Source organism: Macrotis lagotis, chromosome 8 (genome assembly GCF_037893015.1).
Source record: "Macrotis lagotis isolate mMagLag1 chromosome 8, bilby.v1.9.chrom.fasta, whole genome shotgun sequence".
NCBI classification, from domain to species: domain Eukaryota; kingdom Metazoa; phylum Chordata; class Mammalia; order Peramelemorphia; family Peramelidae; genus Macrotis; species Macrotis lagotis.
This window is the reverse complement of record NC_133665.1, coordinates 193,515,328-193,532,233: the sequence shown is the minus strand read 5'-3', so window position 1 is coordinate 193,532,233 and position 16,906 is coordinate 193,515,328. Positions and strand designations below refer to the sequence as shown.

At 43.8% G+C, this 16,906-nt stretch overlaps 1 protein-coding gene across 1 annotated transcript in view; it reads left to right on the top strand.

The window, feature by feature from the left end:
• SEPTIN7 (septin 7) overlaps window positions 1-16,296 on the top strand; it is a 43,182-nt gene extending 26,886 nt beyond the window's left edge. The window contains exons 9-13 of the mRNA XM_074199253.1: window positions 3,828-3,879; window positions 8,267-8,392; window positions 13,415-13,550; window positions 14,292-14,431; window positions 15,354-16,296. Coding sequence (XP_074055354.1) covers window positions 3,828-3,879; window positions 8,267-8,392; window positions 13,415-13,550; window positions 14,292-14,431; window positions 15,354-15,393 — 494 coding nt within the window. The 3' untranslated portion in view covers window positions 15,394-16,296. The remainder of the gene's footprint in view (window positions 1-3,827; window positions 3,880-8,266; window positions 8,393-13,414; window positions 13,551-14,291; window positions 14,432-15,353) is intronic.
• The last annotated feature ends 610 nt before the right edge of the window (window positions 16,297-16,906 follow it).

The following is a 16,906-nucleotide window of genomic DNA, read 5'->3' as shown; positions in this document are numbered from 1 at the left end:
ATTCTCTAATCTTGTGAGAATGTGGTTCCATTTAGACACCACAAGGCTCTGAGGGGGTCAGTCTTCCCCTAAACACACACACACACACACACACACACACACACACACACACACACACAAAACTCTTCTGTTCTGTAGTACTGAACCATGATAGAATACCAGTTGAAAATGCCCATTGTTGGGCTCAGGCAGCCTCTCAAGGGGAGTTGACTTTTTGAGCCCTAGGTCACAAATGAAAGTCATGGCCAAGCAGGTTGATGTAGAGATTTAGGGGACTATCAGCTTAGTCATAACCCATATGGTAGGGGATTATCTTAGGGAGTGCAATGGCTAGTCAGCTTGCCTTCTTCCTGGGTTGGACCACTCCTAGCAGAGTCTGTTCAGTGCTGGTGGGGCATTTTAGGAAGACTATTCAGAGTTGGGGAGGCACCAATAGAGAAGGTCCTAGGGACTAAGCTTTAGGAGGACTGGCAGAAGGACTTGGGCAGTGTAGGCAGAACAGGATGGTGGCATCCTGGTAGTTGAAGGACTGAAACTTGTTCTTAGAAGCAGTGACTGGAAATCACAAAGAAACCAATTTAGGCTTGATAGTGAAAATAACTTCCCAAGAAGTTCTTGAAGTTCTTGAGAATTGGCTATTTTGAGGGGTGATCAAGCTTCTTTACATGTGACTGTGCCAAATTCCTATGGGGCCCCTTCTTCTTCTGAGATCATTTTGTGCAGAGACTTGGACCTGAAATTTTCTCCCAGGACTTTTCTTCCTAGTTTTATCCTCCTAACTTATCATCACCATTTGGGTGACTTCTTGGTCTTGGGTTGGCAGGATAATAACAGGGTCCAAATGGGGTGGTTCTTTGAGAGTGAATCTCTGTTGGGTCTATTTACTGACTCTCAGGAGCTTCTGTGATGACTAGATTTGACATCAAGGTTTTCTCTTTTCCTATTGGGCACTTGGACACTTTGCTTGGTTTCTTCCATGCTTATGCTTTTTCTTTCTCTTTTACAAATAAAGTTAGAGTGCTTTTGGTGCTATGTCCTTCTCCTTTGAAAATTGGTTAAAATTTGCTTTTGTATCTAATTCCAAAGTGTTTGCTGGTTTGGCTGATGGTGGTTCTGCATCTGTTAAACTTTATACTAAATAGAAGGGAGTATCTTATGTCCATTTCTGATTTTTCTGACTTGTCTGATACCAGGAATTGTCCATCAAGTAAGTTTCATTTAAAATTTTTTTTTTTAATTTTAAGACAATGGGATTAAGTGACTTGTCCAAGGTCACATAGCTAGGCAATTATTAAGTGTCTGAGGCAAGTTAGTTTCATTTTTAAAAATTTATTCAGTTAAAGGAAATCACTTATCTTTCTTTTTTTAAGAAAGTATTTAATGATGTCCCAGTGTGAATATTTGATCCCTAATTTGTTGTCCATAAACAGTAGCTTTCTACAAAATTTCATCATCTTCCCTTGGGTCACCTGGTACCTTTTTTTTGGGGGGGGGTTCTCTTCAAATTCTTAAAATCCAGGTTCCCTTTTTGGTGGGTGGTCTCTTTATTTGGGTCACTGGGAGGAGTGTGAGGTGAGGGGAGGTGATCAAGAACCCTACTCTGCCTACTCCTCCCTGGGCATCTTCATGAATGGCTGGAGAGCCAGTGCCCCCAGGGCCCATTCACATTTTACTCTTTGAGATGGTGGTTGCCATTTGAACAGGAGGAACAATTGCATTTGTCTTTGTAAATAGACTCAGAATATTATGTGGGATGAGAAAAGGAGGTCCACTTCTCTGGAGTCCATGTTACTCAGGGTTTCCCTGCCAGCCTCCGTTTTGTGATGGCTCACTCCGAGGGCTGTAAGGGCTATAGGCTGCAACTGTCATTGCCACTGCTGGACAGGGTCCAGAGGTCACCCGGTGAAGTGGGAAAGCCTGGAGACCCGAGCTCACTCTGGTGATCCTGGTATATCTTCATCTGTAAAATAACAAAGTGCTTCAGAAACACATTCTCCTCATGTCTTTTGTTTTAAGCTTTTTAGTGGGGGTTGTTGGGAGGGAGAGGAATGGGTTAGGAATGGGATTGCCTCCCCTGCCCAAAAAAGGAAGAAGAAAACAAGAGGTCAGTGTAGCATTTATTTCACAAGAAAGAATGAGAGCAAGAATAAGTTGCTTTCAGAGTTCCATCTAGAATATATTCTGCATTTAACAAGCAAGATTGAAAGCTTCATATACAGGCCTTTCTGTTCTTCGAATATGGAAATGCTTAGAAAAGCATCAGAACTCAAGGAAATGGAGCTGGGCTATTTACCTGGCAAGAGGGTGACAGTCTCTACTGGCTTTGTAGGCTCTGAGATAATGAGATGACCAGAGGGAGGCCTTCTGGACTGCCTGACTGCCTGGAAAGAGGCCCTATGTTCAAAATCCCAGCATTTCTGGGTACTGGAACAAGGTGTTCTCTCTGGACTTCAGTTTCTTCATCTGTAAAATGAGAGAGAGAGAGAGAGAGAGAGAGAGAGAGAGAGAGAGAGAGAGAGAGAGAGAGAGTGAGAGAGAGTTTGCACATGTATGCCAGGTGGGGGTGGGGGAGGCAGTCAGACTAGATTACCAATGACTTTCCCTCAGGTTTGTGGTCTTACAGCTGTGAGTGTACATCATTGGGTGAATGAGGATTTATGGACCCTGTGAAGTTTTCACTTCTCCCCCCTTAAATTTGCAGAAAGGCTTTACTGTCACTCCCTCTCCCTACTAGCCACCCTCTTCCAGTCCCTGTAAGATCCTCTCGAGCAGGGCTGCTGGTGGTAGGGGTTAGTCTTCTATTTCCTATCTATCAAAAATTGGCTCATCTTTGTCTTTCACCCTCTCAGCTTTGTATTTTTCTCAACCCTGAAAAGAATCAATCTCAGAGTAGTAAATTTACTCTCCTTTTGTCTGAGAGAATGAAATCAGATTAAATGTCAAAACAAAATGTAACCTGATACATGGTAAAGGGAGATGTCTGGCAGGGAATGAAGTTTTACTTCAAGGGACCAGAGTTTCAAATACAACTTCAGGCACTTAATAATTACTTAGCTGTGTGACCTTGGGCAAGTCAGTTAACCCCAATTGCCTTGCAACCCCCCCCCCCCCCAAAGCCCCTGTTTTCTTTTGGGGGGTGGGCTCCTGTCTAATTGACATAACATTTCAATGGCCAGTGTTGTGGAAAATTCCATTGTTGCCATGGTGAAAAAGATATTCAGAGTGACTGTTCTCTGCCCAGAAATTGTGTAAAGGAAGGTTTAACTTACCTTTGACATTTTGGATTTAAAGTATAGCTATGAGAAGGGCAATTAGATAGCACAGTGAGTAGAGTCCTGACTAGCTATGTGACCTTGGCCAAGTCACTGAACCCTGATTACCTCACTTTGAGTGCTAGTTCCAGTTGTCCTGATCCATATGTTCTTGATTCAATGGACCTAAATGGCTCTGGAGGAGAAAGTGAGACTAGGGCCTTAGCACAGCTCCCCCTCACTCATTCAATTCACGTGTATACCATAGTTTTCGAGAATTAAGAACAAACATTACTGTTACCATTATGACCAGAACAAAAATTACTATTATTATAATCATTATGACCAGAGAAAGTCATAGAACATCTTGGCTTGCCTGTCTTTGAAGAGTAGAATAAACGAAGTTATTTCCTTCCATTTGAAAAGTGCTCTCAAGTTGGGAACTTAGAACTGTAGGAGATACAGTTCAAAATAAACAAATCATTGTGCTTTTTATAGGGTTGTTGATAATTGTTGTTGGGAAAATGTAGTGTTTTTAAGTGACTTTATTTGCCATCTTCTGTGTTTTTCCTGCAGTTGAAAATGGTGATCATTGTGATTTCACAATTCTAAGAAACATGTTGATAAGGTAAGTGTGAACAATAACATGGAATTTTAACAAATCTATTTAAAAAGCTGGAAAGACCTAAGAGTCTGACATCTTTAAGTGTCAATTGGATTAAAAATGGGAATGGTGCTCTTGGAACTGTACTTTTAATTAGCATCTATTATTTGTACAGAGCAGTTGTGATCTCTGTCCCAAAAGACTCAGTTTAGTTATGACAAGAAAAGTAGCCAGTGAAAGAGTAAGTAGGTGTTGTGACTTCTTTCTGTGGGCTCAGTGGAGCCCCTTAAGTCACTGGTCTTTATGCAGCATTCTGATGAGGGACTCCTGAGAACTCCTAGAGGTTGATCCTAGGTAAACAGCAATAGAAAATGGTGGCAAGCTCAGTGAGATAGAGCACATGGGCCTTCATGCTCCTTCACCACCCACTTCCTAACTGTGGGTCCTTCTTGGGCCTCTTTGCTCATCCATAAAATGAGAGGGCTGGTCCAGACAATATCTCCATTCTTTTCCTGCTTCAGACTTTTTAACCTGGATTTTCTGCCCCCAGATGCTGTCTCCCAACTAGTTGTTCATCATGTTTAGGTTCACCTAACTGTATCTCTCAGTCCTTTGGTTAATGAGGTATATATATACAGATAGGGACATAAAACAAGGCCAAGTGTATATATACTCTTAAGAATTTCCCTCCATAATGAAGACTGTGTCCTGGGCAGAGTTCAAAGAGAAAAGAACTACTTTATCTAAATGGCAGCGAGACTGATGTCAGCAGGATTGTTTGGGGGAGATAATAAGGTATCCCCTTAGGGGAACTAAGGGTAATAGCTCTGATCACTTGTTGGATTGATTATCGGCTAGGGTGTTGAAGTACTGTCCTGGTGGCAACTATCTTAAGTCCCGTATACCCTAGGATTGAGAGGCACAATCACCTGCAAAAGTTTAGGAACTTTAGAATTAGGGATTTATGAGCTCAGTGATTTGGGTACAAATCACAATTTCCAGATCCTCTGTTTAATTCTTTTCATGGCTTCTTTCTTAGAAGACTTCCCTTAGAGGCCTTCACACAGGCTTCATACCAGTCTGTCATCCAGGTTGTTCATAAGTTATTTCCAATGAGAGTGATATATCCTGGAAGCTATTTTTCTTGCATCAAATCTTTGGTCAGATTTGATAGACAGCTCACATTCACATCCATGATGGTTGCCTGCAGTTCTGTTCCTGCTTCTAGTGCCTAGACTTCCATTGTCTTAGATGGCAGGATTTACATCTCTATGGCTCCCCTGGAAGGAATGTTAAAAAGATGGGGAAGCATAGAGTCATTCATTACTGGCACTTCGCCCAGAGGGGTATTTTAGCTTCTCTCCAGTGGGATGGGGCCAGCTCATGGTCCATCCAGGATCTTGTCCTGTTGGACTCTGTTGCTGGAGATGGGTGTTGTTCTCCATTGGTCTACCCTGCCCTGCTGCCTCTAGCAGACTGGGCAGACTTCTTCAGCTTGGGGCCACCACCACATTGTCCTGAAAGTGAGAGCATCTGGAGACCCTCCCCATTTGCGAGTCCGCCCCAACTTGCATCCATACCTTGCCTGATAGCAGTGACCAGTGCTGCCCAACAGCTCTAGGTTGTAGTGAACAATCTGGTATGACATTAGCATGTGCATGAGATCAATCTTGTCACTGGACCCCTTTAGGACTTTGGTCTGTCCAATTGAATGACTTTTGCCAACCAGTGAACAGAAACCCAAAGGGATCATGCCATCTTTCCATCTCCCGTTAGAGTATAAAGATGCTGTTCTGTTCCTAAGGTGTACATTCACACCTCTGCATGGATGATCTAGGTGGGAGAGAGCAGGTGCAGGGCAGATCCCCTCCTTCAGCCGTTCTGATGCTGCGATAACTGAGCTATTGTGGGATAGGGTCAGTGTGGCTCTGTCTTGCCAGTGTAGAGAAGTGAACCCTCACTGGAGGAACAGAGGCTCTAGAAGATTCAGTGAGCTACCTGTGCTCGTCTGGGGCATAAGGCCCTGGAAGCTACAGGAACCAGGGTAGAGACTGAGGCCTGGCACCACCTGAGAAGCCCCTGGAGCTGAGAGGGCTTGGGCGGCCGCTGTGACCACAGCTGCAGAGGACTGCTTCTGGGCTTCCGGGTGGATGCTGGTCCCTTTCTTGGCTCAGTTGGCTTTCAGAAGGCAGAAGACATTGACTGTGGAGGAGGGTTTAGGGGCATTCAGGGGCAAACGTCTGTCACTGAGCCTTCATTTTAATCAGTAAGCCAGCATTTGTTAATCTTCATTTTGTGTTTGACTCTAAAGAGAGGTCACAGACAGTTCCTGCTCTCAAGGATGCCCCCAGGCTCTCTGGGGGTGGGGGGCAGGGGGCAGGGGGGATGCAGCATGCAAATAGCTGGGTACAAGCAGGTACAACCAAGGTGTCTTAGAAAAGTCTCAGAAGGCAGGCAGGCATTGAGTTTGAGGAACAGCCAGGGTTGGAGATGGCCTTGGGCAGTGACCCTGAAGCCATGGAGAAGGGTACACAAGAATTCATTCAGCCCTCCACTTAGATGGCAGAAGGCAGACCAAGGAAATAGAAAAGGTTCTGTCCTTGAGGAGTTTCAAATTGCTGTGTAGGGATAAAACATAGATCTATGGATCTGGAAATACTAAAGTAGTCGAGTTTGGTAAGGGCATTAGTGGGAGGGAGTTTCCTGGCAGCTGGGCAACACAGGACTCCTTCCTTCCAGGTGAAGGCAATGGGTCATAGCTCCTTCAGTCAGAGTAAGCCTTCACTTGGGAGGTTTGCAGACCGTTTTACAAATATTTCATTTATCCTCACAATATCTCTTGCAAGGTGGTAGGGGCTATTATTCCTCTTTGACAGATGAGAAAGTCTCAGGGATTTAAGGGGAGAAGTGTATCAGAGTCAGGATTTGAACTCCAAGTCTTAACTGACTTCAGGCCCAGTGTTCCCTTAATGCCTAAAGAAATACATGGGGCAAGTACCCACTTCTGCAGCTTTTTGTTTCTGTAAAAGTGAGATTGAAGATGACTATTTTCTTTTTTATCCCCTCACCAAATACATGCTTTATTAAGGCTAAGAAGTGGGGGCAAGAGGTGGCTAGGTGGCACAGTGGATAGAGCACCACCAGCCCTGGAGTCAGGAGGACCTGAGTTCAAATCTGGCCTCAGACAATTAATAATTACCTAGCTGTGTGGCCTTGTGCAAGCTACTTAACCCCATTTGCCTTGCAAAAACCTTAAAAAAAGAAGTGGGGGCAGCTAGATGGATAGAGCACCAACCCTGGAAACTGGGGGACCAGATTTCAAATCCCACCTTAGATACTTAGTACATAATTAGCTGTGTGACCCTAATGAAGTCACTTAATCCCATTGCCTTGTTAACCGCCCCCCCCCCCCCCCCCGAAAAAAAAGACTGAGAAGTAAAGCTACGTTCCTTGTCTTTGGGTCAGTCCTTAGGTTCCCCACATCAATGTCTTGGTTTACTTAGTTACATCTCTTAGAAAGTGGCTGTTTTCCTTATTAATATTCAGCAGTTTAAGGGAAGATGTGGAAGTAGTTGTTAGCATGAATAATTGTTGTGATTTTCACCGCAGTGGGAGTGAAGTTCTCCTTAGTGTGCATGGGGGGGGGGGGGGGGCTCACTACTACAGGCTTGCTAAAGAATGTTGGCTTTGGAGACAGAAAGCCCTGATTTGCCTTGAGTAGGTCACTTCATGGCGCTCAGCTTCAGTTTACTCATCTGTGAAATGGGAATAATAACAATAATAATAATAGCCCCTACCTCTCTGGGTTGTTGTGGGATCCCAATGAGCTTTAAATAATGTGATCTGGGTTGTGGGGAGGCTTCTCCGTAGTTTCTAGGCAACGAAGAGAATAAGACCTTGAGACCTTCTATGGCTTGGGCCAGATGAACTGTGAGGTCTCTTCCAGTCTTGCCTTTGAACAATAATTCTAATCCTTTGGCAGTTGGTAATGGCCATGTGTTAATCTCCAAACCCCAGCTAACTGGTCAGGTGAATGGCAACTAAAAGAACTACCCATTTTGAAACCCTGACACCATATTGGAAATTTCACAGAATTATTACTAAAACAGCTTGAGTTTTTTTTGCACTTTATTTCAGCAAATGGATGTTTTCTGTTGCTGGCTAGATGAACAATTCTTTGGTCTTAGTGGAATAATTTGGGAAAGTAGTGATTGACTGTTGAAGGTGGAGCCTACCCAAAACATGCTTCCAAACCTAAAGGAGCTTCCCAGGAAGGAAAGAGACCCTTGCACCCTTGAAAGGTGTAGTCTACAAAGTCAAAGTCTGCAGAAGAATTAGATGGGAAATTTTGTCCTGCAAATAATTAGTGTACAGCAGGAGCAAATGCTCACTCTCATCTCTGTTGTCACAGAACCCATATGCAGGACCTGAAGGACGTGACCAATAATGTGCACTATGAGAACTACAGGAGTCGGAAGTTGGCAGCCGTGACATACAATGGTGTGGACAACAACAAAAACAAAGGACAGCTGACCAAGTGAGCAAGGCCGGCCGGCTGGGTGAACGGGTGGGCCAGTGGGGATACGTGGGAGTTGGGTGACAGGCCACCAGCCTGGCCCTCAGGCTTCCTTATAGTTAACCTTCTTCCAGTCAAAATATGGACGATTCCTTGGTCAGACAGGAGCGTGGAGTCTCTCTTCCTAGTAATGTGGTGTAGCAAGCCTGGGGCAGGGGGTGTGGGGTGTGTTGGTGGGTTTGGTGTGTATGGGAGAGATTGAGATTGTAAAGGCTTTTCTTGTGTCATTGTTCTAGATATCTAGTAGAATGCATTTCAAATATATCCCTCCTTGGCCCCCTCTCCCTAATTTCTTTGACAGTTCTTTACCCTTTCAATTCTTGTGATATAGGTTTAATTCAGAGCAATCATTAGACTTCATCTAGTCCTGCTTCTTTTTAGGTTTTTGCAAGGCAGATGGAGTTAAGTGGCTTGCTCAAGGCCACACAGCTAGGTCATTATTGTCTGAGACTGGATTTGAACCCAGGTCCTCCTGACTCCCGGGTCCATACTTTATCCACTGCGCCACCTAGCTGCCCCCCTGCTTCTTTTTCAGTTGACAGTGACCTCTTAAAGGAAATGACTTGGCCAAAGCCATGTAGGTAGGATTAGCAGAGCTGGATTCAGACTTGGGTCCTCTGGCCTTGGCCCTGCCTCATTCTCTTCCTGGGACCCTGGACTTCATTCTGCCAGAGGTTTTTTATCCACTGCGCCACCTAGCCGCCCCCATTCTGCCAGAATTTTGCAGTCTATTTGGCTACCTCAGGAACCAGGATTCCTTTTTATTAGTCATCTTCTGGGTGCCTGAACATGTATCCACCATAGAAAGGAGACATTAGAATTAGGCATGACTGCTTTTTCCTGTGTAAACATGATGCTGGTGTAGTGGGACACAGGGCAGTCCCTGATATCCATGAGGGAGGATAAGAAGGCTCTATGACCAGTGGGTCACTCCCCATGACCAGTTTCCACCCTTTCTGTTGCCATCTCTGCCTGCTCGTTCTGAGCAAGGACACTAAGTGGGCCGTTCCCTTCCTGCTCCCTACACCCTCTACATAGAGATAGACTAGGTGAGATCATTGTGCTCCATGTTCTGTCACATCCCAGTATTTTGCTCACATCTTTTCCATTTTTTATACCAATAAAGGCTGTCCACCAATACTTTCCATGTATTGTCTGCAGGCCAAGAAGGAAACTGTTGCCTAAGCTTCTTGCTGAGCAGAGCCACAACCCTGCCTCCCCAGTAATTCTATCAATGTGAACTTGAATGTGAAATGTGATGCCCCCTGCTCTCATGATTGGCTCTTTGACCATAGATTGGATTCAGCATCTTTTTGTTGTGCAGATGGAGGCATTTCCCCAAATCATATTCTTGTTTCTGGGTTGAATTTTCCTGTTTTTCTACTACTTCCATCTTACTGTTGAGTGGGAACTACTGAGATAGTAGGATCTAAGGTTTCTGAAGGTGTTTCTTCCAATTTCCACAAAGACCACCTTTTATTTACATTTTCTTTTTCCTCTTTCCTATCACTTTCCTTTGAACACTGTAAGTATTTTGTTGTTCCTCTTCCCATTGCAGTCCCAGGAACCTTTTAGCCTAAACCAGAGTCCTCTCTTGGAGCTGCCATTTTGGAATAGCCTACTTTGGGGTTTTGTTTTTTTTTATCGTTATGATTCAGAAAAGGTGATATGCACATGAAATAGAGGCTTGTTAGGAAGAGATCTGATGTGTAGTTGGACATAGCACCAGACCATCAGGTGTGAAGACCCTTCCTCAGTCTCTTAATTTCTTTTGAACCATTCATTTACATGACTGGGAATTTAACAGTATCAAAACATCCATGCGGAATTAAAACTTAAATGAACTGAAGTGTTATATAATTTGATATGAGTTGATTAAGGACTTAATTTCCTTTTGCAAGGTCCCCCTGGGGTCAGAGGACCATTCCTGTTTGTGACCCTGAGGAAGTCACTTCTAAGCCAGTCCTCACTCAGCTGTCTCATGAGGAAACTGATGTGATAACCCAAGGTCCTCGTCTCTTTAGGAGTCCGTGATTTTTGTTACTTGATCACAGAACATCATCAACCTCACAATTAGAACTGATGATAAATTAGCAGAACTATCAACCCTGGCCTTGCCAACTGTTGGGGGCTATTAACCAGTTTGGGACTCCTATAAAATTCTATTATAAATATATTTTTTCAGAAGTCACAGGATTGAGTATTATTATTTTATGGTTGCTGCATATGCTTAAGCCTATAAAAGCTGGTGTCGAAATTCCTAATTTAACTTCTCAGTTATTACTGATGACCTGTTTGTCAGCCCTCCCATTGGCTTTTAGAGAGTGCCCATTCTTTCTTGAATGCCCTGCAGCACTGGAGGGAGTGAACAGTGGATTTTTTTTTCTCCTTGTCCTTTGACTTGATTAACCTCACCTCCTTTGACCCTCTCCCCATCCTTTTCGTTCTCTGCTCCCAGCAGATGACGTCTGGGAGCACGAGTCTCCCACAGGGATTCTAAACTCGCTAGGATCTTTTCCTCCTGCCGATTCTCTTTCTCTCAACTCCCTGATTCTTCCCAGGCTTCCGCCTCCTTCTAGTACCCTTTTCCCACCCCCACAGATGGTGGCCCTTGGGGGCCCACATAGCCCATCCTCCTTGTTTTTCAATGGGTGACAAAGGTCGTGGAGGCCCCCCCTGGTTGCTTCCAATCCTCCTGGGGGGATATAGCTCATAAACAGAGAGGAATATACAAAATAGCCGGGGAAGACGGGAGTGTAAGAGTCACTTTGGGCAGCAGAAGTGGCCTCTGCCCATATTGGAGCTAGACCTGTGTGACCATGGGAGTGAGGGCCCAGCCTGCAGATGGTTCTCAAGTGGAAGCACCAGCCAGGAAGCTGCAGAGGGGGCTGGGAAGGGGGCCAGAGCAAGTAGGGCACCTTCTGTTTGCCATACTCTGTGGTCGGAGTACTTTCTATAAATTTCTGACCAGCAGTCCTGGCAGGGAAGTGAAGTGACTAGCCCAGGGTCACACAGAAGTGTGAATTTGAATTCAAGACTTAATGATTTCAGCCCTTGCTCTCTGATCTCTGTGTCATCAGCTGTTTAGTGCCTCCACATGATTTCTCCCCAGTGTCCCTGACCCCCTAGCTTTACCCTCTTTTAGATCAAACCTTTCTGTCATTGAAGTCAAGTTGGGATCCTGTGCATAGCCAGAGTTGGTGTGCACTAGTTTTATTAAATGGGTATTTCATACCTAAAAGAAAGAACTCAGAAGTGATGGGGTAATTTTAAAACTCCCTTTTCTTCCTTTCCTTCAGTCCCCAAATGCCCACACATTTGTCCTCTTCGGGTGCTTCCAAGGTTTTTCATTGATTTTTACCAGGCAAACAAACTTTCAAAGGGGTCTCAGATATGAGAATTATTTTTGGACACTTAAAATATGCCTGTGCAGTAGACAATGTGGGGCCCACTTTCTTAGAACCTCTTCATAGTCATCCATTCAGTAACATCATCTGGAGTAATTGGAAGAGGAAAAAGAAAATGCAAATAAAATTTATTATGTTTTGTTTACATATCCTTCATTTTTAGGTAAAAGGAAATTCTTGAGTTGATCTTAAGATAATTGCTTGCAGTTTCTGTGGTTTCCATGCTAAATCTCATATTTGTTCATTTAGATTTGACACAGTTGAAGGTATGTAAGTGGTCATTTATGTGTCTCCAGATTTTTGTATAGAAACGAATATAGATCTGAGAGAATTGCCAGTTTTTATAATAGCAGCAGAAAAAAATCTGTCCCTGGCATTTTTCAGCCAAGAATTTTAAACAGAAGGATCTATGGAGGGTGGTATTGTTCTGACTTGGCTCTTGCAGAGGACCCCAGGAAGGTGATGCCATAACTAGCAGGTGAATTGAATTTGAGTAAGAGGGGCCTGTGCTAAGTCACCCTCAGGGTCTAGTGGTCACAGATGAAGCAGGACACCTGGAGGCAGCTCCCGTGAGGTATTGACCAACCTCTTGGAGCCCAGGATGTCTTTTCTAGACAGTGGCACTACACTGTTCCTGCTCTGGTGACAATCACAATTTAGTGCAGGAAAGGCTCCGTAGTTTGAGTTAGGCCCACATACCCACCCAGCCCCCTCCTTTTCATGTCAAAGAACCACCTGCCCTGCCCGGACCTTCCATCTCCCCTCATTTAGTTCACATGGTTTTCAACAACCTTTGATTGAGTCCATCTGGTAGTATGGGTGCAAGGACACAATCCATGCAAATTTGATTCTCAAATGTCAGTAACAGTTGATGTAGAATGGACACTTGGTCACTATAGGAAAATACTGGTCTGCCTCACCCCCTCAAAACAAAACAAAACAAAAACAAAAACATTGTTACAGGCAGGGGAAAGTCTAATCTTTTACAGAACAGTTTTCTCTGAATTCCATGTCCTTGAACCCAGCAGCCTTGACTGTCATTTCAGGTGGATGTCCCTTTTGCCAACCACACATGTGTGTACCTGATTATGTTCAGATTCTATATGCATTTTAGGAGCACAAAGCAGTCCAGGCAGGCATGGGACATGATTCAGTTCCATCATTTTAAAAATCATTGTTGCCCCCCAAATGACTCCACTGCAGCAGCTAGCTTCCCCGACTTTGGAAACATTCTGATCTCTTCTAGTGCACTTGTCATCTTGTTTATGTAAAGGCCATTTTTAGGTTGCCACATGTCATCACCTGAAGCCCTCTTGGAGCTTGCCTTTGTTTTTTATGCCTAAATCATGGGAAGTATTTTTAAAGGTTCTCAGCAAAACAAACCATGTTCTAGGATATTTTTAACCATAATGAAAAAACCTTTGAACAACTCTTGTTATTATGAATTGAATAAAGCGTTTGTACAATTCCAAGAAGGAGGCACATTCAATGGAGAACCCACTACACCCATTATTTGTGTGTGGTTGTGTCTTCCCATAGTTAATGAGTCAAACTCTGGTTTTTGTCTTGCTGGCAGGAGTCCCCTGGCACAAATGGAGGAAGAAAGAAGGGAGCATGTGGCTAAGATGAAGAAGATGGAGATGGAGATGGAGCAGGTGTTTGAGATGAAGGTCAAAGAAAAAGTGCAGAAGCTGAAAGACTCAGAAGCCGAGGTATTCTCTCTAAAGTACCAACAGCTCATTTTGGGCAATGAGGACCATTTCAGTGACCAACAGTCAAGAATTTTTAAGCTTCATTTTAATTACTAGTTTTAACCTCTTCCAATAAACCTTTTACCAAAGCCAACAGTTTTGAGTTTCTTTCTACTTCTGCCCTGTCAAATGACAAAACTCAAAGGGTTCTTAAGGCGGGTGGACCCCAGAAGCCCTCTCCAGCCTGGTAGAAATTGCCATCAATTACTCCAGCCTTGCTCTTTCATGGCCTTGATCTTGTTGGGTGTTAGTCTATGAAGCCAGGTACAGTCCCATTCAGTGAATGCCCTGGACAAGGTAGCCTGAGCCCCACTCTGGGGACCCAGAAGCCCCCAGGGTCTCCCAGTAGGCATTTCCCAAATTGTGAATGAGCAGCCAAGATTTTCTGGTTCTCTGAGAACAGGGAGCAAGAAAGGATTTTCCCCAAATCTGAACAAGGTTCTGGTACTAACCAGGGCATCATGAGCCCAGCTTTGCTGGGTTTGCTGCCAATGACAGGGAAGTCCCTTGGGCTGGGCACCATCTGGATCTGGCTCTTCTTTGGAATGTTGTCTTTAGAAGTTCCTATAGTAATGATTCCCATTGGTGATGGGGGTGGGGTGGGGTGAGTGACTTCCTGTAGATTCTTGATGTAGGGTGGCAGTTTCAGCTGTTGCCTCTTCTGATTGCTTCAATTTGGGGATTTTTTTCTTTGTAATTTAGCTCCAGCGGCGACATGAGCAAATGAAAAAGAACCTAGAGGCACAGCACAAGGAGTTAGAGGAAAAACGGCGCCAGTTTGAGGATGATAAAGCCAACTGGGAAACTCAGCAGCGTATTTTGGAACAACAAAATTCTTCCAGGTAACCAAGCATTGTGATAGAGGCAGCTTTTTGTGGGTACTTTTTTTGAGGAGCTCTGGAAAGATAAGTGGCATTTGCCGCAGGAGTGGAAGCTCCTTGGTGAGTGAGTGGAGCTTGAATTTTCTGTTTGCTTATGTTTGATAACAAGTCCCAAAAGGTACATTCTAAAGTCCATAGCTTATTTACTTTCTGGTCTTTTCTGCGGGAGGAGGGAAGTCCACTAGAAGAGCAACAACCTGCTCAGGAGCTGGTTGAGTCCCTGTTCTGGGATGTAACAGGTAGCGGAGAGAAGACATGGCCAGAGCAGTCTGGGTGGTGAGTGGGTCTGGCTCTGCTGTTTGTTACCCTTCTTTTGGGCCCCGAGTTTCTTCCTCTCTGGAATGAGGGCATTAGACTTAAAGTGCTCTTATGACCTGACCCTGTAGATGCAGTAGTGCAAACACAGTGCTTTGGGAGTCCAAAAAACAGTCGTTTCTAACTCTGGGATGGAGGTCCTGAATTGTCGTTCAGATTGAGCAAGCAGAAACCTACAGCCTGGAGAGGAGAACCTGTGTGGGTCCGAGCCAGGGGTCTGGGAATTGTGGGATTGTTGTATGAAAGGAAAGAGGCCTGGGAGATCCAATAATATAGAGAGCAACTGGACTTTGGGTAGTAGCCAAGGCCTCTTCTCTGGGCATCTTGGGGTTGTCATCTGTTGGGGACCCCATCAGCATGGCACAACAGCATTGGTCTGAAGATTAGCCAGAAGATGCTCCTTTCTCCCTGTTTTTCGAAGGAGTCAGTTTTAATGAGAACACATTTATGAGGCCGTTTTACATGAGGCTTACCTGCCACGGGCCCCCCTTCCCCCCTGGAGAACTTTGCCTGGGTCGGGTTCAGGAACTTGGTGTTGATCCCAGACATTTTCTTTTTCCTTTTCTAGAACTTTGGAAAAGAACAAGAAGAAAGGAAAGATCTTTTAAACCTATTATTGACCACCAGTTAATGTATTAGTTGCCAATATTGCCAGCCTGGACGTCAGTGTTTGTTGGATCCGTTTGACCAATTTTGCACCATTTGTATCCATAATAATGGATTTAACAGCATGACAAATTCCTTTTTTTTTCTGGTTGATGGAGATAAGATGCCTTGAATTGCATAATGGCATCATGTACTTAGAAGGAAACATCTCTAAATACCTTTCCAAGTTTTCTTTTTTTTTTTAAGACATGTCTTCACTTTAATGCAAGAGAACATTTTATTGTTGTACAATCATGTTCTGGTGGTTTGATTGTTTACAGGATATTCCAAAATAAAAGGACTCTGGAAGGTTTGCGTGGAGGATAAATCGCCATACTCTGATAAAACTATGCTTCTCTCTTTCTCTCTCTCTCTCTCTCTCTCTCTCTCTCTCTCTCTCTCTCTCTCTCTCTCTCTCTCTCTCTCTCCCCCCGCCCCTCCTCCTCCTCCTCTCCTCTCAAAATTCTCCGCAGATGAGAACGTGACCTAGTCTAACACAGCTGCCCCTCTTTTTTTGACACTTCCATTGTTTTAAAAATACACATGGAAAAAAAAAACTCCTATAAGCTTCCAGTGCACCTAAAGCTTTTTATAACAGCCCTTTCTTGTTTTGGATTCTTTAAATATATGCTCTTCTCAATTTAGTGACTTCTTTAGCCAGAAGACTCATTACTGCTTCATTTTTGTAATAACATTTAAATTTAGATATTTTCCGTATATTGGCCCTGCTAAAATAGAATATAGCTTTCATATGGTAGAAACCAGTAAAGTAACACTTTCCTTTAACTCCCTTTTTACACTTTATGGTAAGTAGCAGGAAAAATGCATTAATAGGTCATTTCTAGACAAAGATGTGGAGTTAACTACCAACTTGTTTCTACCTGTGTGCAGTCTCTTCTTTATTTTACTAGAAATGGGAATCATGGCCTCTTGAAGAGAAAAGTCACCGTTCTGCATTTAGCTGTATTCATATATTGCATTTCTGTATTTTTTGTTTGTATTGTAAAAAGTCACATAATAAACAATATTGTGATGTAACCATCTGGTCTTGAAGGCTTTTGCAACTTCTAATCCCGGGGCATTAATCTTCTGGGTGAGGCTGGCGAGGAGAGAATTAGTGATCTCATTCCCCATTTACTCATTGACTGCCCAAAAATCGTCTCCTTGGGTGTAGCTTTGGCTCATTTTTAGGTGACTGAGTTGTTTTCTGCTTCAAGGATATAAAGCCTTGACTAGCACCTTACCTCTAACTTGGCTGTATGGCTTCCTTTATAGGAAATTGCTCATTCAGATTCAATGTATTCACCTATTTCTAGGGCATCAATTCTTCACTGTCTTTTAAAAAGCAAGATGTTACTGATTTCTTACTTCCTGTGCTGTTTTTCATATTAGAAAATGTCATCTTGTTTTATCTCGGGATAATGGGGAGGTTATTTTGGGGGTGTTTGTTTTAATGTCCCTTTCTGTTGGAATTGT